At 42.9% G+C, this 26,982-nt stretch overlaps 1 protein-coding gene across 3 annotated transcripts; it reads right to left on the bottom strand.

Moving 5' to 3' along the window:
• Nucleotides 1-548: 548 nt before the first annotated feature.
• col2a1a (collagen, type II, alpha 1a) lies at nt 549-21,670 on the bottom strand. 3 transcript variants are annotated; one of them, XM_034589457.1, is made up of 53 exons: nt 21,165-21,670; nt 19,210-19,419; nt 17,997-18,061; nt 17,304-17,336; nt 17,113-17,166; nt 16,601-16,693; nt 16,021-16,098; nt 15,462-15,506; nt 15,269-15,322; nt 15,019-15,072; nt 14,575-14,628; nt 14,426-14,479; nt 14,239-14,292; nt 14,091-14,135; nt 13,874-13,927; nt 13,722-13,766; nt 13,539-13,592; nt 12,926-13,024; nt 12,753-12,797; nt 12,557-12,655; nt 12,412-12,465; nt 12,198-12,305; nt 12,030-12,083; nt 11,824-11,922; nt 11,604-11,657; nt 11,272-11,370; nt 11,031-11,084; nt 10,880-10,933; nt 10,714-10,767; nt 10,522-10,575; nt 9,694-9,738; nt 9,391-9,489; nt 8,732-8,839; nt 8,557-8,610; nt 8,370-8,423; nt 8,201-8,254; nt 7,354-7,407; nt 7,140-7,247; nt 6,917-6,970; nt 6,477-6,530; nt 6,192-6,353; nt 5,901-6,008; nt 5,535-5,642; nt 5,351-5,404; nt 5,130-5,237; nt 4,967-5,020; nt 4,736-4,843; nt 4,590-4,643; nt 3,883-3,990; nt 3,484-3,772; nt 2,853-3,040; nt 2,502-2,744; nt 549-2,409 (listed from the first exon to the last, which is right to left on the bottom strand). In XM_034589457.1, exons 1-53 carry the CDS (start codon nt 21,256-21,258, stop codon nt 2,263-2,265), a joined length of 4,482 nt encoding a protein of 1,493 aa, XP_034445348.1. In that variant the 5' UTR covers nt 21,259-21,670; the 3' UTR covers nt 549-2,262. The 3 variants fall into 3 exon arrangements, with proteins under 3 accessions (XP_034445348.1, XP_034445346.1, XP_034445347.1); XM_034589455.1 differs by lacking the exon at nt 19,210-19,419 and adding an exon at nt 18,124-18,140 and having other exon boundaries at nt 17,997-18,029; nt 21,165-21,665; XM_034589456.1 differs by lacking the exons at nt 17,997-18,061; nt 19,210-19,419; nt 21,165-21,670 and adding an exon at nt 17,542-17,723.
• Between the last annotated feature and the right edge of the window lie 5,312 nt (nt 21,671-26,982).

The following is a 26,982-nucleotide window of genomic DNA, read 5'->3' as shown; positions in this document are numbered from 1 at the left end:
TTATGAGTAAGTGGGCCCCTGTGCACAGATATGTGAAGACCCCAACCTGCCCTACACATCTTGTGGTTGTTTTGGGTGTCAGTTACTTTACACTAATTTTGGCTCGTTTGTGGTCATGTTGTGTTTCTATCAGTTCTCTCCATGAACCCTGAGGCCTGAGAACAGGGGGAGACCCATTCAGTTATCCAGCAATAGATTTTTTTTGTACTGATTTCACTTGAGGCAGTTTCTTTTATCACTTCTTTGAGCATCAGACTCACTTTGATGAGTGAAATCAGTGGATTTTTCCTATATATGAAATTTAATGCAGTTTCTTTTCTATCTTTAACAATCAAACAATTATATCGAGAGAGTGACCGTGTAGTTTTTAATCCTTATTTGTAGGATATGTAACCTAGACTTTTTGTAAATTGAATTGTATGTTTGGATAATTACAGGGTCTTTTCTATTTTATATAATAAGTCTCTGACTCAGGACAGACCGGAGAGGAAGCAGGTCACAGAAAACCAGTAGTGACGTAGTGATGCATAATTACTCTACAAAATACATGATTCCAGTCAAAAAATGTTTTTTATTTATGCCTATTAGTTCAGACAACGTGAAACCGCAGAACGAATACAGTACTTTTTCTTCCTTTTTGTTATGAGATTCTCAAATATGAAAATACACATGTGCATCACAGTCTTAAACTTTCACACACACGCTCACACATAGACTACGCACTCACAGTCAAGAGTAACTGACCTCAAGAAATACAAGTTTAACAAAAAAAAACTTTTAAGCACATGTGACGGTTCTGTTGAGAGAAGAAAAACATCCCCACGACCATTTCTGGTTCTATTCAAATTTCCCCCCAAAAAAATCAACTTCATTCTTAATTCGGTTTTCCTTTTATTTTCCAATTTACAGCAATTAGAAGTGTAACAAAATAAAAACAAAAATGATCATGGTCATGGTCATAATAAAATTAATTCAAAAAATGTACACACCCTCACACACACAGAGAGACAACCCACCCTGGTTATGTTTTTTTTTTCCTTAGCGCCCGTGCTCAGAGTCCCGTGTTCAGCTTGGGGGATGTGGACTCGAGAGAAGGCCTCCAAGTAGCCCCTGTCTCCCCTGTCGTAACCCGACTGCACCCCTCCTCCAGGGTGGAGTGTGAATGTGTGGTGTGAGGCTAGTGGGAAATTAGGGATTTGTGGGAGTTGGGGGGGGGGGGGGGGGATTACAGAACTCATAGCACCTTCTGAAGAGAGAGCAACCCAAAGCAAAGATGGCCATTCAGCCCCAGATCCACCAGAAAGCTATAATGATTTGGTCAGCTCAGATTTAAACTTAACAGTTTCACTTTGTTTTTTCAGCGTGAGGTAGCGTTAAAAAAAATCTGGACGACTACGATAAAAAGGCAAAATTGATTTCCCTCGAATTTCTTGGGACGAGAACTGGGCCGTCTTCTGATGGGCAGTCAAGGGGAACAGGACATGGAAACATACATCCCAAATGTAACCTCACTTTCCAAAAAGTGTTGGTGTGCATATAGACACATGTACACACATAATGTGGAAATATATATAAAACCATCTGGTTGTTTATAAACACAGACCTTTACAACAATAGAACCAAGGATTTATAATACACAGTAAAGGTTTTTTGGCTCCTGCTCGTGGTGGAAGACCTGCAGCGCCTGGATTTGGTTTTACTTACTGAGAATATATATATTGTTTTTTGGTCTACACTGATTCAAAATGCCGTATTTGTGTGTCAGGAGGGAAACAGGGTAGGAGGTGGAGTAGGACTGGGACAGAGGTTGTGCGGCTGTTCTGTAGTGGAAAGGGGGCGTGTCGTACTTACAAAGTAAACCCGTCCAGTCCTACCTCAACTCTGCCCGTGTAGGTTAGACAATAAATAAGTGACATCAAGTCATGTTCCTGTTCTCCATAACTTGTCCGCTTGGTCCCTCTTCCTCCTGGTTCTGACTCATTCCCGTCAACTGTGGGCCATCGGAAACATGACTGGATCTCAGGAAGCGGGTTGACAGAGAATGTTGCTGGTGTGGTGTACAGATATTGCCGGTGCCCTTCAGTGCTAACATCCAGGGAGTACAACTTGGAGAGCACTTTGTTGTTAGACAAAAAGTATCAATTATTTTTTTTTTTTTTTAATTTCCAGTCTTCTTTATTGTGGAAGTGTGTGTAATGTTTTCGTGGTTGAGTGTCATTTCATTTCCTGTTATTTAGGGGGGGGCCATTGTGATACTCCGCTTTACAAGAAGCAGACTGCGCCTACATCCACTCCAAACTCCTGATCCGCTCCTCCGATGTCCATAGGAGCAATGTCTACGATTGGCAGACGGGAGGTCTTCTGTGTTTTGTACTCAAAGACGGTCTTGCCCCACCGGCCTGTGTGTTTCTGTAGGTTGACAATAGAGAAATGTGTTAATAACAGACTCATGCTACAATTAGAAATATAACGGATAATCTTTTTTCTGCCTCTGCTCTCACCTTGCAGCCATCCTCCAACACGCTGTACGTGAAGCGACTGTTGCCTTCTGCGCGGATCTCCACATCGTTGGAGCCCTGCAGCAGCAAAGCCTTCTTCAGGTTGCCTGTGGTCTGGTCCATGTAGGCAATGCTGTTCTTGCAGTGGTAAGTGAGATTCTGGGAAGCTTCATTGGACAGAAGCCTCAGGAAGGTCAGCTGGACACTTGCAGCGATGGCAGCTGGGCCTTCCTGAGCGTAGTCAAACTGTAGAACCAGACAAACAGAATTAGCAGCTTTCATGTTGAGGCTCATTTCATTTCCTCGGGATCAGGTTTCAGAAAGAAATAATCTGTAGCGGACAAGTGCACTCACGTGGAATCCTCCATTCATGGTCTCTCCGAACCAGATGTGTTTGCGGTCCTTGCTCTTGCTGGTCCACCAGCTCTTCTTGGGCACCTTGGCGATGCTTGGGTAGACGCAGGTCTGTCCAGTCTCCATGTTGCAGAAGGCCTTGATGGCGTCGGCGGTGCTTCCAATGTTGGGATCAACCCAGTAATCACCTGGAGGGTTGAGAGAAGAGCGTTAATGAGGAGTGAAGCTGAGAAACTAAATGTTACTTTTGCAAACTTAGTTTTTACTGAACAAATATTTGACAGGCCTGTTGAATGATGCCCAAACATCAAGTTGGGTATTTATTTTGCAGGAATATATGGTGGGGGTCTCAGACTATTGGACCCAGACACCAAAGTCTATTTACTTGATTTCTTGCTGATTACTAAATTTGTTATAAGCATTAATTTCTCTTTAACATTACTGTACTTCAAATTAGTACCGTAGCTCATTTTCAACCAAGAGGATTTACGATGTGATATAGAAATAGATATCTAAAAGAGAGCTAGGAGCAGTGTATTCACCAGCGAGGAACATTTTAAATCTAAAAGTCAACACATCAGCAGACTTTCTTTTCTATTTTAATCCTATTCCACCCCTCCGCCCGACTCACCGCTCTTCCACTCAGGGTGGCACAGTTTCAGGTCCCTGCAGGAGCGAGCCGGGTTCTTCTGGGAGCCGTCGGGGCTGCGCAGGTTCTCAATCTGGCTGTTGAGGGACTTGAGTGTGGAATCGACCTCAACATCGTGCTGCCTCAGGGAGCTGGAGGCCTCATCGGCCCTCATGTACCTGAGAGGATCAGGGGACTTCTCTGTATGACCCAGACCGGCAAAGGCAGACATGTCGATGCCAGGACCAGGAGGACCAGGAGGACCGGGGGGCCCGGCGTTACCGGGAGGTCCCTGAAGGAGGGCAGAAGAAACAAGTGTACAATAAGACACCGCTGAAATAGTACAGAATACAGGCTTTTTTTTTTGTGGGTTTGTAATTTTTCTAATGTCATGTTACTTACAGAAGGACCAGATTCTCCAGAGCGTCCACGAGGTCCGGGTGGTCCAATAGGTCCGAGCATACCGTTAGATCCATCTTTGCCAGCGGGTCCAGTGGGTCCAGGTGGTCCCTACAGACACAGGTGAGTTTTAGATTAAATTAAGAACTAGTGGATAAAAGCATTATTCTATTTGCTGAACCTGAGCTTTCTGTCCTAAATGGAAAACTATACTTTTTACATGAGTAAAAAATGTATTGACGTAAAACTTAATTTTTTCAGATCCACCATACAGTCTGCCACATTTGAATAACATCAATTCAAATGCAGCAGCAGTTTCCCTCCATTAGCCCCATCACCCTCAGACCCTTTGCCTTTATTATGCATGAAGATTATTTGTATGGTGACATTTCCCTTCATTTTTCTTATCCTGCAGAATGCTTAGCTAATCTAGAATAGATATTGAAGTCCATTTCCGATCTCAGCAGGAGTGATTTTGTGTCTTTTCCCTGCAGAGAGTAATTACAAAATGCCTCAGCCGGCCATCTTATCACAGCAGTGGGTAATTACAGCACGTGGCCTCTCCTGTCCCCATCTTCGGAGAATTACAAAAAGACTAACCTGTGCCCTTCATTACCATCACATATCTTTTGGCATTAAAGCTGCAGGACGGAAACCTAATAAAAGTTTTTCTTCTCTTTTGACTCTTTGCTTTGGGTCAGTTCTCTCACCTTAGAGCCGCTTGGGCCTGCAGGTCCAGCACTTCCAGAATCTCCAGCGGTACCCTGTTTAGCGAAGGATGAAGTCAAATTAGATGACAGTAGGGACAGAAGAAAATGGTGCTGCAGGGATGAACTGTCAGATTTGGATTACTTACAGGAGGTCCAGGGAGACCCTGCAGACCAGTGAAGCCACGGTGGCCCTTCTGTCCTCTCTCTCCAGTCTCACCAGCCTCTCCCTTGTCTCCACGAGGTCCTTGGGGTCCCTGAAGTAAAAGTTTGTCATGTATTAAAATTCATGATGTGTATATGCAGCAGATTTAATTACCTAAATCAAATCTAAATCTAAAAAACTTGATAAGGTTGCAGTTTGGGATGATGACACTTACGGCCATTCCTCTAGCGCCAGCGGGTCCAGAGGCTCCTGCAGGTCCTTGAGCACCCTAATGAAAGAGACAAGAGTGTGTTTTCTTCCTGGTATCAACTCTGGAAATATGAAACAATGCACAACACGTTCCCCTATGACTCCTTACAGTGCCCTGTGTTACTTACAGACTCTCCTCTGTCTCCCTGCTTTCCGAGAGGTCCGACAGGTCCAGAGGCACCAGGGGCTCCTGGAGCTCCGGGGGCGCCACCAGGACCAGTGTTACCTCGCTCTCCCTGCAGGAGGACACAAGGTGATGACTCAGGATGACAAGATTTTCAGCAAAGTCTTCTCAAAATGTGTTATTTGGTTTAGATTTAGATTTTTATGTGAGACTGAAATCTCTCACCTTGACTCCAACAGATCCATCTCTACCAGGGGGTCCATCTGATCCAGGGGTACCCTGAGATACAGAAACATGATTTAATAACATAGTGTGGTCATTGTTTCTTAAGTCAAAAAGGTGGATACATATCTGAAATCCAGACGTTATGGTTTTGGACATATTTTTGTTACTAATGTTTGGTTCTGACCTCTCTACCAGTCTCTCCAGAAGGTCCTGTAAGTCCAGGGGGTCCGACAGGTCCAGGAGGTCCACGGTCGCCAGCGGAACCAGAAGCTCCCTGTTTTCCAGGCTCTCCCTAAACACAAAGGACAAATATTTATTATATGTCAATAATAATAATGACAGAATTTCATTGGATCTATATTTGTGTCATTTCTGTCTGCATGAAAGTAAGAGTGAAACCTCAAAGACAACTAACAAGAATGAGCCTTAAATGTAAGACAAACTTACAGTAAGATGAAGGTGTGATTTGTAAAAAAGCTGAGGGGCATCAGACAGAAATGGGGAAATCATAACCTAAAGCTAAAATCATTCACGGATGAAGGGCACTTACAGAAGGTCCAGGGAGACCGGCGAAGCCTCTCTCTCCACGCTGTCCGGGCAAACCAACAATACCACGGGATCCACCGAGACCCTGAGGACCTGAAGGTCCGTCAACACCCTACAGAGTCAGGAGAGAAAATACTGACTCATGAAACGTTCTAATCACCTTCACATGACTGGATTCAGAGAGCACAGATCCTCTTCTCATGTCAGTAAAAACAATCACTCAGATTGTTTGGTAATTTTAGGCTGATATAGTCATTGACTAAAAGTGGATGTTGAGGTACAAATTCTAACTCACAGGTGGTCCATCCTCTCCGGCCTCTCCCTTCTCTCCTTGTGTGCCAGCAAGTCCACGCAGCCCAGAGTCTCCCTGTCTTCCTGGGGAGCCGCTGTCACCACGAGCACCCTTTGGTCCGTCTTTGCCAGAAGAACCAGCGGGACCAGCAGAGCCAGGGTTACCCTATGATAGGTAGACAGAGAATTTCAGTTAGTAAAAGCAGAAAGGCACAAACACAAATTATTTCACACTGACTCAGCAGTGAACATGTGTCTTCTTTGAATATATTATTGATTAAATACTCACATTAGGGCCAGGAGATCCAACTCTGCCGGCAGCACCAGGGAATCCAGTGGCACCCTGTCAAAAGAAAAGAATAACAATGTCCTCAATAACAGGAAGAGTTCAGAAAAGACAATTTATCTAATTTCTCTATATGTCAATATGTGAAGGTGAATCAAAAGAGCCGGAATGGCAGCAGCTATTTGTTTCTACTGAGGGTCATTGTTTTCAGCATTGTTCAATAGGAGACCAACACATTAACAGGTGTGGTGGAGATGCAGGGTTAAATATGTTTAAAGGGTTTAAAGTTATTGAAGCGACTGCCCTCCAGTGAAATGAGTCAATAAATCCATATTCAGAAGTCTAAAATATAGGCTGTGATGCAGTGTGTATAATGTGTTTCTACAGACTGCTGAGAAACTGTGGGATGTTCATGTGAAAAAATATGAACATGATTTACTTACAGCAGCTCCCTGAGCACCACGAGCTCCTTTAGGTCCAGATACACCAGTAGGTCCCTGAAAAAGAGAAACAACAATTAATCACTAATTAGTAATACTTGATATGCATTCATATCTCATAAATGCGACAGTTTAAATACTCTTATACTGTCACTTAGCTGATCAAGAGATGTAACCTAAGATACTGTGCATTCTATATTTTATTTATTTTTGATCAAACACTCACCACAGGTCCAGGAGCTCCAGATGGTCCCTGAGGTCCAGAAGAACCACCCTCTCCCTTCTGTCCAGTCTCACCAAGCTCTCCCTTGGCTCCAGGCTGACCATCTGAACCCTGGATATTTTAAACAGAACAGTCATTTAGTCGGACTGCCAATGAATGGAAATACATTTTCCTGTCATTTCATTTGAACTAAAGGACTTGTGTTGACTTTACTTACAGGAGGTCCAGCAAAACCAGCAGGTCCAGGAGGACCGCCCTCACCACGGTCACCCTGCAGGAGGAAAGAAGACAGACTGTCGGTGAGGGGAATGAAATAATGATGCTGTTTGAATGCAGATTTTGTTCTTCCTGAAAGTCCCTCTCATACATTATGTGTATGGTGTTTTGGTTCAACGAGAAGGAAACTATCCCTAAAAATGAAGCAAACTTCTCTGTCCTTTTCTCACAAGACAGTATTGATCAAGATCCGAAAGATGGATGGAAACATTGATTCCCTCTTTATCTTGCAGTGTTTTTGAAAAGCAATTGAAAGTCTTCCCTCAGCCCCTTTAACCAGATCTGCACTAAAAATTTAAATTTTCCCCAGACTCAATCCCTCCATTATGTTTGCTGCAAAATGTCTCAGTACATTTGTGCAAATCTAGTCATTTATTATGTCCTGGCCCTCCATATTCACAACCATTTTACTCTTGTTATAATACGAGTGGCAAACATCCTTATCTTATCATAAGCATGTCAACCATGAGGTCTGAGCATTTGAGTCCCGCAGTTGGGTAAAATGTCTCTAATATAAAAATTCTATTTAGTGTCTTGGTTGTGGCTAATTCTCCTCATGATGTTATTGTAATGGTAGTAATATGTGAGCAGCAGCATCATACTGCAGGGTACAGACTAGTATTAAATTAGTATAACATTCAATGCTCCTTATATCAGTGTTTCTACTAATTTTATAAATAATCCTGTGAGTGCAAATAAATGGATTAACTCATAGAAAAAATGGATATTCCACTGTCAACTAAGCCAGGCCTCTTTTATTGTGAGTCCTCACATGAACAGATACTTACAGGAGCACCACGAGCACCACCAGCACCAGTAGGTCCACCAGGTCCAGTCTCACCCTGGATTGGAGAGAAACAGTCAGTCAGACCAAACAAATCAATCCACCCCAAACTTAATTCAAAGTGGATAATCCTTCCTGTTTAACAATTAAAAGATTGACACTATTCTTCTTACCTTGGCACCGTTTGGTCCAGATGGTCCAGGTGGACCAATGGGACCAGACAAACCCTGAGGAAGAAGAACGCATAGATGTAGAAACAAGTAATATTGAAGTTTGGGTGAGATCAAATATCTCTCTTTGTTTGATGGCCGCCAGAAATAATCACAAAAATGAGAGAGCAAGGATTTATTGTGAGCTTACTCTAGAACCATCCTTTCCAGGAGCACCCTCGGGTCCCTTCTGTCCGTTGTCACCCTGTTGGACAAAAAGGAAAGCAGTGTGTTATTCATTCATGAAACCACAAGAGCACTGGTCCTGACATTTGCTCTGTTTGAATTCACCAATTCACTCAAAAGTCACAACTCCTGTTACTCACTCTGTCTCCCTTGGCTCCTGAGATGCCACCAGCTCCTCTCTCTCCGGGCATACCCTGCAGGCCGGGGGGTCCCTGAGGTCCAGCAGCACCAGATGGTCCAATGGCTCCCTGAGTTTATGAAGATCACTTGTCAGTCAAATTGTTACTGGTTTCCGATGAATTACCCAAACTCAGTATTTCTTTTCCACTGGTAATGTCAAAGGTGCCTTATCATCTATTACTTATTGGATATATTTTGGGAAAAGCCGGAAACGGGTCCTTATAACACCTCTAAATCACATCTAAAGTATGTAATCTGTCCTAATTCTTTTCAGGGAATATTTAATCTTAGTAATTGTGCTTCTCTGTCCAGTGTGTATGGAGCTGGACTCATAGCCAGTTAGCTTAGCTTATCTTAAAGACCGGAAACTGGGCACTGTGTCTTTTTGGAGTCTTGTCAACACTTTAATGTTTCCAGACCAGACCAAGTTACTGCATCAGTCCAAAAAATCTAAAGAAAATCCTAAATTGTGCATTAAAATATTAATAATAATAATTTTCAGGTGTAATTTAAACCTCATCAACAAGGACAAGTCCTGTTGACACCAGTGGAGGAGCAGGTGCAGAGGTCGCTCATGAATCATTTGAATCTTAAATCTGTTTCAGAGTGATCCACTGACCTTGGGTCCATCAGTTCCAGGTGTTCCAGGAATTCCACGAGGTCCCTGAAGACCCTGAGATCCAGCACCACCCCTCTCACCAGGGAAACCACGTTCACCCTGTCAGGAAACAAGAAGACACCGGATCAGGAGGAGGAAGAGGAAGTGGTCACAGACACTGCTCAGTTCCAAGATCAGGATGATAAAAGTAAGGTCTCAATGTATGAAACCCACAATATAAATAAGCAGACTGTACATGGAGCAATGATCATGAGCAATGATTGCACTAGATAATTAATAAGAATCCTGAACAGGCAAACTCACTCTAGGTCCAACAGCACCAGGAGCTCCGCCCTCTCCAGAAACACCCTGCAGAGAGAAAACACTTTTAGTCCAGTTTTCAGTTTTCATACAACAACCAGTGACTGTGTTTAAAGACACATACAAACAGATCTCAACCTTCTGTTGAACTTTCATTGTGAGTCAGACAAACTAGTTTACACTTGTTTCGTAAACATTGAGTTTGATAGCTCTGTAGTAATAAATGAGGCTTTTACAATACTCTATTCAACTGTACTGTGCTGAGGTCATTATTATTTATACAGAAGAAACTGCACTTTGATCTATTGTTGATTTCCAGGCTCTGACAGCAGAGTAGTTATGGACCAACTTGTAAAAGCTGGTCAGAAAGGACAAAGTAAAATATCTCAACTGCTCAGAGTTTAAAATGAGATCACCTTTCTATAACCTTTCTATTACCTTTTAGAACTCTGCACTGTTACAGTGGCCACTTAAAACATATAATCATAAGAAAAAAATGTATGCAAATAATACAAAATATAAAATAGATAGCTGCATTTATCTATATACCTATAAACCCTAATATAAGGAAGATCAAGTTATTTTTCAGTTGGCTGGTTTTGCTTGTCTTTTACTCCGTACACTATATTTCTAACCTTATGACACTCTTCATATCTCAATCACAATATATTAATATTTTACCAGCAAGGTTAGAATTCTCAGAGATTCCATCACATGGCTTGTAGCTGGTACTACCTGCTGCTTCAGTTTGTTTCCAGTGTATTGAAGGGATTTGTCCATAAAGATAAACCTACAGATGCAACAAATTCTCTGGACAGAATAAACACTCACCTGGTCTCCAGGTTTTCCAGCCTCTCCCGGGGAACCAGATGGTCCAGGCAGACCCTAAACAACAACAGCAGAGGAGTTAGTTACATGATATCTTTAATTATGGATTGGTTTATAGCCTAATGTCTAAGACCTTTGTGTATTTTTGGTTTTCCACGCAGGTCTATGAAGGATTTGATGGCAAGATAAACTCACCTGGAAGCCAGAAGGTCCAGGCTGTCCTTGCTCTCCTCTCTCTCCAGCAGGCCCCTGTGTGACAGACACCAAACACAGGTGATCAGCCAGCGGCAGAGACAAGTGAAAACCCTGTAAACTGTTAGCTGACATGTCTAAAAGCATCAAATATGACTTAAGTACTCACAGCAGGGCCAGAAGGTCCAGAAGCACCAGTCTCACCATCTTTTCCAGACAGACCCTGTTCAGAGAGAAGAACTTCAGCTGTGAGAAGTGTTCTGAAGACAGAAAGGACGGTTTGGAGGAAGGTAAACTACTTATGGAGAAATTGTACTTACTCTCAGACCAGGACGACCTAGGAGACCCTTCTCTCCTGGCTTTCCAGATTCACCCTGTTGAGGAGAAATCAGATGAAATGACCTTAGATTGAAGTGTACAAAGGTTCGTGAAAGCATAATTGGCTATTTAAATGTTATACGCAGTTGATATTTTGCATGTTATCAGCTTTTATTTTGTTTTCAGGTTCCACATGCTGTGTGCAGTCATGACGACTTAAATAAAAGACCCTGAAACACATACATTGGCTCCCTTCGGTCCAGGGAATCCCATCACTCCGGGCTGTCCACGGGCTCCCTGAGGACCAGGTGGGCCGGGGCGACCGTCCTCACCAGGGGTTCCCTGTAAAAGGCACAAGGTAAAAAATCACAAACAGCACTGAAACACAGGCATTCACTTGGGAGTTCATACTTGAATAAGGTTATCATGATCATGCTGGAGCCAGTGGGATTATTAAACCAGCGTGCCAAAAAAAGAGACTCTCGGGTTTAAGGAGCAGACTATAGGTTGAATGTGTAGTTATTTAACCCTTTCAATAGAAAGCTATATATGAGGATTTTAAGCATTGTACTCACTGAGGCTCCAACTTTGCCCTGAGGACCAGCATCTCCAGGACGACCAGTGAGACCCTATTGATGAGAGAAGCAGATTTTGACTGTCAGCATCACACAGGAAGAGGCAAACATTTCGACGATGCACAATATCAAATGAAAACAAAATATCCATCTGGTTTAGGACTAAAGAGATTACAACTGTACATTCTGGGCTTCTAAGAGGTGGAGATGCAAGACTCACTCTGGCTCCGGGAAGGCCGGACTCTCCTGTGCGTCCATTGTCTCCAGTAGCACCTTTAGGCCCAGCAGCACCAGGAACACCACGGTCACCGGGGGCACCCTGAAGTAGATGAGGCAGAAGAAAGTCAGCAGCTTTACAGATTTAGCCTGTGTCAGTGGAGTCAGTCAGCTGAAATCAGTTTGGACATCATTTCACTCAGAACCCACCTTAGCACCAGCAAGACCATCCTGACCAGGGAAACCACGGTTACCGGGAGCGCCCTGAAAAGAATCACACACAAAAACAGATTTTGATGAGAGGAGGCCAAACTATTAACATCAGCTAATTAATAATGTGTTTTTTTAACAACCTCATGGTCTCTCATGCAAACTTACTCTCTCTCCTGGAGGTCCGAGTGGTCCAGCACCTCCGGGCTCTCCTCTGGCGCCTCTCTTTCCTTCTTCCCCACTTGGGCCAGGGGGACCTTGAGGCCCAGAGGGTCCCTAAAAAAAACAAGATATCTCAGTTAATCTTTTCTGTGGACTAATTCTAATAGATTTTCAATATAGTCAGAAATCACTGATGTCGAGTCAAAACTGAGCAACTCACAAGCTCTCCCTTGGGTCCAGCTTCTCCTTTGAATCCGGGAAGACCAGGGTCTCCCTAAGAAGAAGACAACAACAACTATGAATAACTGTAACACAAACAAAAATCAGGGTTTCACAGAGATTTGGATTATTGCTAAGTGACTTACAGACTGTCCCTTTGGCCCCAGAGGTCCTGTAGCTCCCTGTGGTCCAGGTGGGCCACGAGGGCCGGGGAATCCAGGAGCACCAGCAATACCTGCACCACCCTTCATGAAAGAACCAAGTAAAATATTAAATGTCTGAAATATTTAAACTATAAATTATGAAGCAAGATGAGGTAATAGAGGATTCCAAAGCACTTACAGCAGATCCCTTAGATCCAGGAATACCATCTGTACCAGGGTTACCCTACACAGACAAAGAATAAAACAGTTAATTGTTGAAACGTAACAAAGACAGTGTTAGAATGACAATGATGATGAATGATGGATGATTAAATCAAAATTAAATCTGAGCAATCGGGATGACAAACGAACCGATGCTCCGGAAGGTCCGGGAGATCCAGGGGTACCGCCCTCTCCGCGTGGTCCCTGTGCGCCCTCAGCTCCACGGGCACCAGTAGGACCAGCTTCTCCCTGACAGGACACAGTGAATTCATCATGAACAGGTGGAGAAAATAATTTGTTCTGTATTTCGATAACCTGTAAATATCACATCTGTATCTGAATGTCATACAGATGAAGGTAATACTGTGTTTGCGCTAGTTGACGTTCATCTGTGCCCATGTGCATGAAATAGAAATTAACCCTGAATTGCAATTATTTTTCACTTTCATTCTGAGGAAGGTCTCTGAATGTGAGAAGACCCTGAATGCATCATTTTCTAAACTGACAAGAATATTATAGAGTAGTTTGAACTGAAGTTGATCAGTTGTGTATGAATAACAGTAACTACAGGAATCTTAAAGATGTAATTCTAGTAATCTATTCGATAGCTCAACTTTCTGAAACTGCTAGCGGAAGAAGTGAAGATCTACATAAGTACTGAAGAGGCTGTCAAACTAAAACCAGGCTCTTATGCTTGATTTGTTTTAGTCTATCAGCTTTCCTGTGTTGAAATAGTGATTTATGATAATGATGTTGTACAAACCTTGGATCCTGGGGATCCTGGGAAACCGGGAGCTCCAGCTGGACCAACAGGTCCCTGTAAACATAGAGAAAATCATCAGGTTAGGGTGCATGTCTGATGAAACCGTCCCATCAAAAGTGATGGCTTATTGAAAGTAGCCTAAAGCAGATGTGACAGATGCAAAGTGGGGACCATGATACGTACAGGTGGACCAGCAGGACCGGGCAAGCCATCATTTCCACGGGCACCCTGGAGAGTGAGAGGACAGGATAGTCAGTTATGTGCAGAGACAATGAAATTGTAACGAACGTACCAATCTACACATTAGAAAGAGCAGATATGAGACAGTTACTCACTGCAGATCCAGAAGCTCCAGGACGTCCCCTCTCACCAGGCAGACCACGTGGTCCCTGTGGCAGAGAATACGATTGATCAGCTTATTTAAATCATTGTCATTTAAATACATAACCAATTATTCCTAATATCTATCACATGGGGACTGAATGTGAGCACAGCAATATGTCTGCTACAGTTTTATGTTATGAAGTTATACAGGCAGAGCAGAAAACTCACCATCGGTCCAGGGGCGCCATTTTCTCCAGAGGAACCAGACTCGCCCTGATGGAAACATAGATCAAAAACAATTAGAAGAACAGCTGAAACAAAAGTAATTAAAAATATATATATTTAAAATTAAAATCACAAAAAGATAAGATCCTACCTTGGCTCCTGCAGCACCATTCTCTCCCTTAGCTCCATCGAGACCAGAGTGACCCTACAGACAAACATGGAGGTGCTCATCAGGACTCACATATCATCAGTTAGTCGCCTCAGATGTAATGAACGAGTGGATTGAGCAGTTACTCATCCTGCTTCATCTGGTGAGCATCACAAGTTGAAACACTCACTCTGTGTCCTTTAATTCCAGGAAGTCCAGGAGTTCCAGGGAATCCACGAGCGCCCTGAAATAGAAACAAAAGAGAATTGTTGGATTAATCTTCTCTTCACCAGATTCAGCCTGAACTGATCAAATGCTGATTGGTGGTTATTCGCTCACCTGAGGCCCTGCAGGTCCACGCTCACCAGCTTTGCCAGGTTTGCCAGCCTCACCCTAATAAACAAACAGGAAGTGGAAGGGTTATTTACAGAAGCTGCATGAGAGGATGTAACTGCACGGCCCTTCACTGAGGTGAGAGGCTGTTGGATACATGCAGCCTGTGTTTTGTGCAGTCATTATTTTCATCAGTGTTGTTAGAAGATAGACAGTGCCCCCTAGTGGCACGTATAGTTCATAGTGTAAAGCACACGAGGGAGGATTGATGTAAATCATTGTGAAATAATAGTAATGAAATCAACTGAAGTAGGTTCATTATTGGAAAATGGGAGCACAAGGGAAATATATGCAGCAAATTTACTCTGCTAATTAAAATGTGTTTAGCTTTGACCTTTGACCTTGTTTTATTGTAGGTTTCCATGTTGTAGATGAATCATTGACACTTACATCACTTCCTGGTTTTCCAGAAGGTCCAGATGGTCCACGGGGTCCCATTGGCCCCTGTTGTAAAACAAAGTTAGTTAATTAGAGACACATATCTGGTTTGTCTATATGAAGACAATTAGAGAGCAAAACGTAAACATTGCATTGAGCCCTGGAGCAGAAGGTTCTGTGGATTAACACAAAACACACAACAGCAAATGTGACCAGCACTGTCTGCATTAAGATGTAAAGATGCACAGTTAGCTAAACTTACTGCTGCACCAGGCTCTCCAGCCTCACCGGGGCCACCTTGGAATCCCTGTGGTCCCTGTTAGCACAAATGACAAAGCAAGGATTAGCAATGCTTTCATTCATCCCAATCCTTCTTCTCTTTATATGTCCACATTAGCAGTTTGATTATAACGAGCAATCACACCATGATGTGGAAGTGTAATGTTTGTACTTACAGGAGCTCCAGAAGGTCCAGGGGGACCACGAGGACCCATAGGACCCTGCAGGACAAACACAAGACAGAGTGAAGTAAGTTTATCTGGCATCTATTTCGTAACAGTGTGACAAATTGTGTTGCTTGACCAGAGAACTCAACAGTCAAAGGTATTGAGAGTCATGTAAAGTGTAAACGTAAATCTTTTTGGACTCAGAAGATTACAATTTAATGTTGTTCATACCCAAATATACCCCATTTAAATAAGTCTAAAGTTTTCCTCAGGCTCAGTGGACACAGCCAACATGAAATAACAAAGTCAGCCTTCAGTCTCTGCTGGAGTGAAACTACTTAGCCACCAGGTGGCAGCATTGTATTCATCTAACAGAAGATGTACAGTTAAATCTTTGCTACTTGTTCTCAGCAGCAGCTCCACAGTCAGCTGAATGTCCGTGTCAAAGTTCTGTTATTGTGACAGATGAACTGTCCGCACACACACACACACACACACACACACACACACACACACACACACACACACACACACACACACACACACACAGTGAGCTGGTCCTACGCACCATTGGTCCTTGCATCACACCCATCTGAGCACCTCCGGACTTCTCGTCGAAGCCTCCAGCCATCTGAGCAGCAAAGTTCTGCAGAAACACGAATCACACAGTGTCACATCATTTATTCTGCCTACACTTCAAAATCATTTAGTCAAGAACATTCACAGAATCTCTGATTTAACTAGAGGATCAGTCACATTTAAAGAACGTGCGCAATGTGCCTGCACCTGCTCTCTGCTAAATTAAACCATCGTTTTCATCCTCAAGGCGGCAGTGTGCTGAACTGATCGTCTCTTGTTTCATCTGTTTGAGTCTTCTTATATATTTCATATATAAGTTAATATATGAAACACTTCTTTTGACCCATTTTAGGCAGTTTCCATGTATGCAAATGCTGTGCGTTGTAAATAGAGCAATACACAGGTCTAATAATGGAAAATCTTTATATCATTAATTTACTGTTAATGCATCTATATATATATTTAGATCTTTGTCCGTTTGTTCATCAAACATTTTAAACACTGTGTCAGAACTTCCAACAGTGAAATCTTGTTTATGCTGTGGAGCAGAAAAAGTCCAGGACACTGACCCCTCCGAGCCCTGATGGTCCGGGTGGCCCAGCTGGTCCGGGGTTTCCGGGGATGCCGGGCTCACCATCTCTTCCTTGAGGTCCAGAATTTCCCTAGGGAAAAAGAGAAAATGCCATCTCTCTGTAAGTCACAAGTCACAAGTCACCCGGGAGGATTAAATCTGTTTTCAGGTTATACACATCATGAGCCTCCTCTTGCCTTAGTGCAGTTTTCTGTTTGTGTAGCTGTTTTACAGCAAAACCTTTCCAGAGGACGTCTCGTATTTGTCTGCATGATTATATCTGGAGGTTCCCACACTTGTAGTAATCACACTCTACTAATCTCAAACTCTGCAGACAACTTTGCCAGTTCAATTATAATAACGACCATCAGAACTGTTGCCTGACCTAACATTTGGTGGTCCTTTGTCAGAAGTGGTTGAAATCACATGGTGACTTTTATGTGTGGACATTTCTTCCGAGCGGTTCACTGAGTAGATTGTTGGAGGGTGTTATTATTTTTTGTCTCTTACCATATCACCCTTAGCACCAGCTTCTCCACGCACTCCTTGCTCACCAGATGGGCCCTGCAAAAACAAAGATAATGGTCTCGGTTAGACTCACGGGACTGTTAAGACCTTGTTCTGTGCACCAATATAACACCACATCAAGTGTAGAATAAATATGAATAAATATGAAATGCATGAGAAGATATAATATTTACCACAGGGCCGGGTGGTCCTTTTGGTCCTACAACCTGCACAAAGATAGAAAAATAAAATTTATGTCAGTTTTCTGTGTCTGTTTCTGAACATCTAAACTTTGAGAAGAACATTCCAGCCTCGTAGGAGGTGAACATGGAGGCACAATGAACCCAATCTGATGAGGATCTCTTTTGACAGTACAAGTTTTTGCTAAGACATCACCTCCTCTTAACCTCTGTTTCAACTGGCTTTGTTCACCTGACATGTGCCGCTGTGGCGAAGTTGCTGAGAGGATGTAAGCCGATTTGATCGGGTTCATTATGTCCCAGGAATGCAGGTTTGTACTCATTTAATAGGAAGTTCTCATTCGACCAGAAATGGCCACTCTAGTGATCAAGCATTTATTTAACGAGAAAAAACTCAAGAGAAATTGGAATCAATAAATGAAACATTATTTCAGAGTTTATGAATAACTGTAATTCATAAAATAAAAATCTTTAGTGCGATGTGTGCACCACTGTTGATCCAAAAGAAAACTAAATGATAAAAAGATTCGCTTGATCATTTTGGAGTTTAATAATATAACTTAATAACCAGGCAAATAATGAGTATGCGAGTAAGTAGTTTTGAGGGAAATATTATGAAAAGTACTGTCATTTCAGTTGTTTCCAGTATTACTTTACTGTGACAGACTGCAGAGGATTCATACTTACATCTGCGATCTCTCCTGGTTGGCCTTTCTGGCCCTGATTTTGAGAAAAATAAATCACATTAGTGGCTTGACACAACTTAATGTTTTCATATTGTTGCTTGTTGTGAATATAAGGATTGTTGCCTCACCTTAGCACCGAATGTCTCTGATGGTGCAGACAGACGGATGAAGTGGGAAAAAGAGAACAACATTAAACATGATCAACGCTTCAGACACCTGAGTTTTTTCCGAAAAAGAGACCTGAAAAGAAATACATATAACTGATGCTAAAGTGATCAAATACCGTTCACCAACCCCAAAGGGAAAGGACCCATCCATCCAGATTATATTAATGAGAGATAAAGCAGAAGCAAGCACAGACTGTTGGGTGTGTTTACAGCAAAATGTTAATGAACTTAGTAAAAGTACATAGTAAGCAAGTTATAAGCTCAGCTTGTTGAATAAAGCATTGGCAGCTAGTGCCAGTAAGATATATCTTCCAAGTAGTAATAATACTTTACTTTGTATTATGAAAGATTGAACTGAGCTGGAATTCAATTATGATCTCAAACTGTGTGTTTCTGATGTTCTAGAAGATCCAAATCTGGGTTGTCAGCAAAAGCAATGAGATTTTTATGTTATTGCTCATTTTGAATTGAGTAGTTAAGTGATATTTTTCTGAAGACACCACAGGAATACTGTGGCTCTTTACCAGGCTGTGAACCATTTACAGGTGACACAAGGCCTCATACGTAAAAAGATAAAAGTTAAATCCCCAGAGGACACCATTCTTTTGAAAAGTAAAGTTGTGTTTGAGTGTGAACATAAGCTTCATCTTAGTCATGAGTTAAAACAAGCAGAGGCTCCTCGCCTGGTTTAGATGAGAACCAGTCGTCACATTTCAGGATCCGACCAGGGAGTCGTATCATCCTGATAATGTTGTTTATCTGGTCTACATAAAAACCAAGTATGAGGAGGTTCACTTTGGGAGCAGGGAGCGGCAGGTGCTGGCTGAGTAACAACTCATTAATACAAATTCGAAATCATAATAACATAATTTTGGAGTAGCCAACGCTATAGAAATCAGACCCAGACACTGTTATCAGTGTGCAGGCCAGATCAGACAGAATATTTGGACCCTGTGGCTGCTCCCCGTTCAAAAGTGTTTGCCAGGAGGAAGATAAATGCAAGCTATAAGAGTAATTTATTTATGGGTGTGTGAATAAATAAATTACAACCAATGGGGGCACTGGCATCAGCAGGGCAGATGGGACAGCACTCTCCAGATGGGATGATGGGGTTGGCACACTCTCTGATCTCCTCGCAGATTATCTCATCGCACAGAACCGCTCCGCTGTCGCACACACAGATACGACACGGCTCTGGCTTCCACACATCCTTATCATTATACTGCTGGGCGTCCTGGATGCAGCCACCTGCCTCCTCTGTGGTGGTGGCCAGCAGAGGCAGCGGGGCAGGGGGGGGCAGAGGAGGAGTAGAGAGGTTGGTTCAAGACAGAGTGAGACAGGGAGAGGTGTTGGAGTTTATGAAGTATTGTTGGTTGTTATAGTAGTTTTATTAAAGAAAAGAGAGAGGAGAGGGAGTAAAAGGATGTAAAGGGGTCAAAGGGCGGAGCAGGGAAGTAGGAGGAGTAAGATGGAGGAGGAGGGGTTAACGAGCGAAGGAGGGAGACGCACAAGGAAGACGGAGAAAGATAAAAGTTATCCTGTGTCAAATAAAAGCTCTGAATACAAAAACACAAAAGTGACATTCGAACAAAATAGAATAACACAATAAAAATGTAAGTGCATGAGACTCCTTGTCTTGCTGAACTTTGAAACCCTCATAACATAATTCATGTGGGAGGCAAGAAAAGGCTCCAGGTTTTCATGAGGAGAATTCTGCTGCAGCTTTAAAGCTACTGTCAACAAGCAGCACAGTGAACAGATGTGTCTGGAGCTTGAGGTATTTCTCGTTGCTGCCTGAGTATATTTAACCTGCAGGGCCTGCTCCGCCGCCTGTATGAATGAACCTCTCTTACAGGGATACTGTGCCCAATTGACAAGCTGCTGCCTTAAGTAAACAGGAGGGGGGGGGCTGGGGGTGCCCGTCTAAATTTCTCCATCTGGGTCCCATAGCTGTGTCAAGCGCCAGTGCAAACACATTGGGGAATTAAGAATGGGTGATTTGTTTAATGTGCAGCTCAGGGCTCGGGCCAAAGGCTCTTGTTTGTTTGTCCTAATGTATTTGTGAAAGTGGTACTTGGCACATACATGTTAAAATGGTGTTAGACCACTTGCAGCTGAAATGACTGCTTTCTTATGCACTAGTTTTTTATATTTTACCACTAAAGTGATGCTGAAAGCTGATAAATGCAACTAGAGAGGGGATTTGAAGTGTAAAGTGAATCTTACTATAAATACATCATCTGTTGACCCTGTCCCTCTCATTTCCTGCTCCCCTTTGAGCCTGCTAGTCTGGGGTCAAACACTGTCTGACCCTGTCACTTCACACCCTGTGGATCAGGCTTATTTTACAGGTCTTTAAAAAAATTAACTAAATTTAAATTTGACCCTAACTTTACTCCCTATGAACTCTCTAGAAAATCCTCAACTGTCTTACAACCCATGGACCAAAATACTCGTTTCTCTCTAGGTAATGAAAGGAAAAAAGCAAACAAAAACATTTAAGACGTTAAAATGTTGCTTTAAGTAGATATTCTGCTGAGATTTAGCGCAGCAATAACTGCAAACACAGCAGGGAGAGCTGAGCAGTTGGATTCAGTTGAGGACAAATGGACACTTGTTCACCTGGTCCTCCATCCCACACAGATATACCTTGACAGCCTCATCTGTCCTTCAGGAAACTATGCACTCACTTTTTTTGGACAGACCTGCTAAACAGTGCACAGAATACAAAAAACCTCTACATCACTGAAATTGAAATATCATGTTTTTTAACTGAAACTTGTAATTGAAAACTCTGTCCCAGCCTAACAGGGTTGTGCTCTTCCTGCTCTAAATTTGACAGGTCATCACTTTCACTGGATTTATCCTCCTCTATTCTTCTGAAACATCACATGGAGAAGATTGAGGAGGTAAACACACAGTCAATAATAACATCAGAGTATCAATCCACATTTTGTCATAATACAAAGTAAAAGAAATCAAGGAAAAAGTTTGCAACTTACGGTCGTCTTCTTCCTGACATCTGACCACGGCGAGTAAAACAACCTGGGATGCTACAAGTAGCAGAACAGTCCTTGAATCCACAAAGCCGAACATGTCTAAATATTAGACACGCACGAACTTGGGTGAGAAATGAAGTAACGGAGGAGACCTGGCTTTCAGAAAGTGGTGTGTAAAGTGTTGGATCCCAGAGACTTATACCACCAAGCAGTCAAAACCTCCAAAATCTAATTGAAATCCAACGCGGGGCCCCAGCTGGCACTCTGCACCCACCGCGTCAGGGCAAGCACCGCGGTTTTATGTCCACTGTGCCTTGTATGGATCTTCGTATATTCCAAAATACCAGTCCATCCCCCAGACCCCCTGTAAAGCTGAAACCCGAACCTCATCTCCCTCCCCTCAATCCAGCAGCATTTACACTCCCAGGGATTTTTTTTTTTTTTTTAACTCAAGCCCTCCTTCCTCCCTTGACCTGCTTGGCCTGGCCTGGGCAAGAGATGCACCTTCACTCTCGTATTAGAAAGGGAGCTTCATCCCCCAGAGCAAAGGCCAAGCTCTGACTTGACTCCATGATGTGGTGTCAGTCAGTGGATCAGAAAATCATGAAGCTTCTTCCAAAGGGCCTTGTTCATTTTTCAAGGCCATTCTCAGAATTCAATTGACATATGAAAAAATATCCCTGTAGGGACACCTTAAAGTTGCATACCCATCACTATTGTTAAACATAATCAAACACATTATATATAATATGTTATGGTGCACACATTTATGATAAAATATGAAGATTTAAAGGGTTGTTCTAGAGTCTGATCATCTGGAAAGTGGCTACAGACTATACTCGAGTATTGTCATCAAATAAGCTAAAACAATCTTTTTGATTCAAAAGACTTAAAATCAACTTCTTGAAATCGACAGATGATTTCTAGATTTTTCTTGTCGAAACCTTTTTAATCTGGCCGTAGATCACGATTTTCAAAAATATTGCTGGGACTAAAGTTAGTATAACTTTTTTCATTCATAGAATAGTGGTCAAACTTTACAAACAAATGCTTATTGTGTGATTTACTTATTCAGTTGAATTGAATGTGTTTGCAGGTAGTTTTCCTGTGACTCTAAACTAACTATATGAAGCTTTAGCACACTGCAAGAGGCCTTGTAGTGTATTAGAGATGAACTCTTTGGTGGAAGACAGAATAAATGCTGATGTTTCGTGAAATGCCAGTTGAGTTTATGGGAACTCTGGGTCTGTCGGCTTGTTGGTTTCAGTCCCGTCTCTTGGATCATGGATTAATCTGCAGACCTGATGAAACCCTGAACCGTTGAGCCGACCAATCTACACTTTAGCAGTCGTGTCATGTTCACGTTACAGTCCAACTTTCTGTCTGTTTGGACAAAGCTCATTGACAAGTGGTTGTGAGATGCAGTTAATAGAAGAATTGTTCTCTTTCCCTCTGGATAGAACCAATGCAATCTGCAGTTAAATATTACTTTCAAATTTGTATATTACTTACTATTTACTACTGCTTATTACACATCATTGCAACATTCCTGACAAAATGGCATACATATGCCAGAATAATCTATTGTGAAACGTCTTGTGTAATCTTTATCATTTTCCTGCGCACTAGATAGTACCAGGTAAGTGAGCTTGAAAGGGGGTCTTTGTGGTGAGGGGAGGCACAGTCATTCCAGGGTCACGACCTTCCAGACAGCACCCCCCCCCCCCCCCTCATTCCACATACAGGAAAGAAAGATTTCAAACCACCATCTTAGCTCTCGCCTGCACTGGAGTTATGTTTAAGGCAGAAGTTAGAAAAGAAACCCTCTCCAGTATATGACTATGGAGAAAGTAGATCCTGGGTTCAGCAGGAGCTTCTGGTTTGAGTCGTTTCAAGTTAGCAGGACAACCTGAGCCGTGATGATGATGCCGAAGAGTCCAGCGACAAAAACATTTCAAGAATTTAAACAGCCACGTTCGCAGCTGAATCAATAACCTGCATTCTTACAATAGAAGGAGAACAAGTGGTGCTAACACTGAGCAGTTTACTGGGTCGGGTCAAGTCATTGTGTCACATAAAGAAAGACGAAGTGGCAGTTCTGCTGGAAGGGGCTTTAATTACAGCTGTAAACATTGGTACACCAGTACAGTAGAACAGAGTGGCCTTTAAACACTAAAGTAACACGTCTTTAAACGATAGATTTATACAAGAAAGTCAAAAGATGAGACTTCAAGAATCAGCTTATGATGCTGGTCCGCTGAAGCAGCACTGATGGAAACACACAGAAGAAATCACAGCCAACATTTACATCATCAGGAGAGCGGAGGAGCAATCATTCCACATTTATCTGCCACAGCAGCAATGTCAGATCTGCACCTACGTACAGCGGCAGTACAATGTACAGCTCCACACATCCTCCCTCTCGGCTGCAGCTCGCACTGTATGCTGCCTTCGGCCGTCTGCCGGCACACACAATAGGCCTCTGTGTGCACGGCCTGCGGAATGCTGCGAGATGGCAGGGCAGTGGGATAGCTGCGTGGTGAGGATGGGGGTTGGTGGGCGAGGAAGGGTGTGGAAGCTCGGAGGATGAAGGAGGAGGAGGGGGTGTGTTGATTTGAGGGTAGGAAGGGAAGGAGATGGCAGTGACGGAAGGAGGGAGGTGTGTGTGTGTGTGTGTGTGTGTGTGTGTGTGTGTGTGTGTGTGTGTGTGTGTGTGTGTGTGTGTGTGTGTGCGCGGGGGAGGCTGATCTTTCACGACTGTACGGGTGCACAGAGGCTCCAGGGGTCTAGAGGGTGTCCAGGTTTCGGCACAGTGACCGCGGCAGAGGGGGTGGATGAGGGTCCTCTTGTGTACACACAGACTGGTGACCGGAGGGTAGAGAGCAGCACCCAGCTGAGGGACAGGACAGGACGGATGAGCGTCTCCCAAAGTGTCCCGTCCCTCATGAACAGCTGACTGGTTTAGATGTCTCGGCTAAAAGAGAATCATGAGAGGACAGATTAGGGGCGAGTGGCTACAACACACGTGAAGTGCGTTCTTTAAAAAAGTTACAAAAGGAAAAGAGCTTCATTCAAGAAATGACTCTGAATATGCATGGATTTTATTTATAATTCAACAAGACTAAATAACCATGGTAGAGGCCCCATGAGGACGTTATACTCACCACACACCTGGAAGCTAAATTGGTTGTTGGATTAAAAAAAACATGTGGAAACAACTTTTGCTATTTTCATCAGAGCAGAAAACGTAAAGTTTGACTTGTGGGCAGAGTCGGGGGAAGAGACGAGTTATTACCTCAATCAAAAGAGTTCATCCTCTGTGCAGGAGGCCAGGTTAGGACGTCCCAGGAGTTTTAAAGTTGTCTCCTCGGACTCAGACTCGGCTCAACTTTCATCCGGTGAAGCTTTTCTTTGTCAGCTTCTCCTGGATGGCACCATCCTGAGTTGTGATTTTAGAGGATCCGTTGCACGTAAGACGTTCATGTGTAGCTTATGAATTAGAAATAGCAAGTGTCAGTACAGCACATTGGTGTAAATATGACTATTAACATTTGCCATGTTATAAGGATATTAACATTAAAACAAAAGTACACCTGAGGCTGACAGGCCTGTGACCTGGGAGCATTTTTAACAGCGGTCCACCAGTGGTCGTCAGGTGGTGGAGAGAAAAGGAGTCAGAAATAGAGGAAGACTCATCTTTAGTGGGATTAAATTTCGTGGCAGACTATTGGATAGTTGATGAGATATTTCAGTGTTGTACCAACAACATGATTAAGATTACAGTCATACAGGAAAAAACAAACATGAACGAATCATATGTGACGTGTGAATGGATGTTTAAACGTCCGTCTAACAGTTCTCATTCACATAGAAAAAAAAAGAAGACAGCGTTTTTAGGTCATGTAAAATTGATGTAGCACTAAAGTCTCATCATCATTCCTCCGCTGCAGCAGAAAAAACGTTCACACTAAAAGGTCAGTACATTTGGAGAATAACCGTTTGACTAAATCAGAGCAGACAAAGATGTACTTCTGCACAGATTGAGGAGTGTGTGTGGGGTTTGTCCCTCATTAGACTGTAGAGAGGATCACTTCGGTACTGACAGAGGAAATGAGAGGAAATCATCACTGTGACCAAAAACTTCAAACTACATCTGGGTTCATAAGTGAGACAAGATCTTAACCTCTGATAAAAAGATGGTGAGAGAGAGAAAGGGAGAGAGAGAGAGAGAGAGACGGACACAGATAGATATATAGATAGACAGAATAGGTAGATATATAGATAGATTGATTGATAGTGTGTGCATGCGTTTGTGTGTGTGTGTGTGTGTGTGTGTGTGTGTGTGTGTGTGTGTGTGTGTGTGTGTGTGTGTGTGTGTGTGTGTGTGTGTGTGTGTGTGTGTGTGTGTGTGATGGATTTATTTCGCCCTGGGTGGCACAGGGATAATGGTTCTTTATCCTTTAATTGGAGAGCTGCAGTAAACGATGCATTAAATCTCCAAAAGCATTCAACAGCTTCTGATCTGGAGCTTTGTTCTACTCTTCTTATTTCATACCTCTACTTAAAATCTAATTATTACCACAAAAGCGGTGACATTTTAAGCAAGTTGGTAAATCTAAGAACTTTAGGCATTTCAGTGATCAGTATGTGTTATTCTGAGAGGAGTAAGATTCAAGGCCCAGAGGAACCTTTGGTGATTGAGAAACACAAGCATGCGTCAATTATGTGAAAATGGCACAGTAATGTTGGTGTAAAGTGACCAGGCTGATAATGAGGATAATTAATGTGCTTTAAACAGCTCTTGCACTAATACATTTATCCTCCTGTGTTCATTATTACAACATTTCTTATACAAATCAATGGCACTAAATTAACTTTGAGTAAAGAGGGATTTTATTTTCATCTTTGCTCGTCTCTTTTCACATTCTTAGACGCAGTTAACCAGGTAACCGGTCTCAGATTCAATGATCCCAGGCAATAGTATTTTTCCTGATTAACACACTGTCTCCGTCACATTCCTCCAGTCTTCCCCTAGTCCCTGAAACTGGCCGTCCAAAGCGGCCTCTAAGCCAGGGCTTTATCCAGACCTCCAGATTACTGAGCCTGAATCAAAGCACCAGGCCCGGTATGTTTCTTTTCCTGTGTGAGGTGGAGGGGGGAAGAGGTTAAGTTTGTGCAGGCTCGCTGAGTGCAGCGAGGGGGGCTTTCTCACACAAGATGGAGGATGAAGGGACAAAGGTGGCATTCATTGGCCCAGGAATGGAAAACATTTTCTCCCTGAAAACAGAGAAGCTACAAATGGCTGAGGTAGCGCGGAGAGGCCATGGGTTAGCATGCACCCCTCTGGAGGAGTCACATGCCTCGAAAATGCAGAGGGAACCTGCGAGGCCTCGTCTGTTTGCTAATGGAAATAATGTCATGTCATCAGTAGAGTCTGCAAGGGAGGGGATAGGACACCGTCTGCAAGCTCGAGAGACGTAGAATGTGAATGTTTAGCATGAGTGAAACCGAAGCTTATCATCAGGTACCTTGACCATTTTCCGATTTATTTAAACTGTCTCCATGAGAACTGGATTGAAAAGAGCAGGAAAATGAGAAGTAGCTCAAAAAAGTAGACCAAAAAAGAATATTTATTCAGATTTCCACCTGATTTCCTGGAACTCCGTCCCCTGACTGCTCCATCACAGTCGACCATTGTCTCACCGAGGAGCAGGAGATGTCGTGGTGCTCAACACGCAGCATCTCGCTCGGCATCAAAGACAGGAAGCCGCAGCTCACATTCAAAAGAATCACAAATGATACAATAAAGTGTGTTTGAAGC

Source organism: Hippoglossus hippoglossus, chromosome 7 (assembly GCF_009819705.1).
Source record: "Hippoglossus hippoglossus isolate fHipHip1 chromosome 7, fHipHip1.pri, whole genome shotgun sequence".
Classification (NCBI taxonomy): domain Eukaryota; kingdom Metazoa; phylum Chordata; class Actinopteri; order Pleuronectiformes; family Pleuronectidae; genus Hippoglossus; species Hippoglossus hippoglossus.
This window is presented reverse-complemented; position numbering and strand designations above follow the sequence as displayed.

Coding starts and splice junctions, on each gene's coding strand:
- col2a1a (XM_034589457.1), bottom strand. CDS start 21,258: ATGTTCGGCTTTGTGGATTCAAGGACTGTTCTGCTACTTGTAGCATCC. Junction 11,658..11,823: donor CCGGCCTTCCCGGAGCCAGA/GTGAGTCTTGCA, acceptor TCTCATCAATAG/GGTCTCACTGGTCGTCCTGG. Junction 8,424..8,556: donor CTGGAAAGGATGGTTCTAGA/GTAAGCTCACAA, acceptor CTTCTTCCTCAG/GGTTTGTCTGGTCCCATTGG.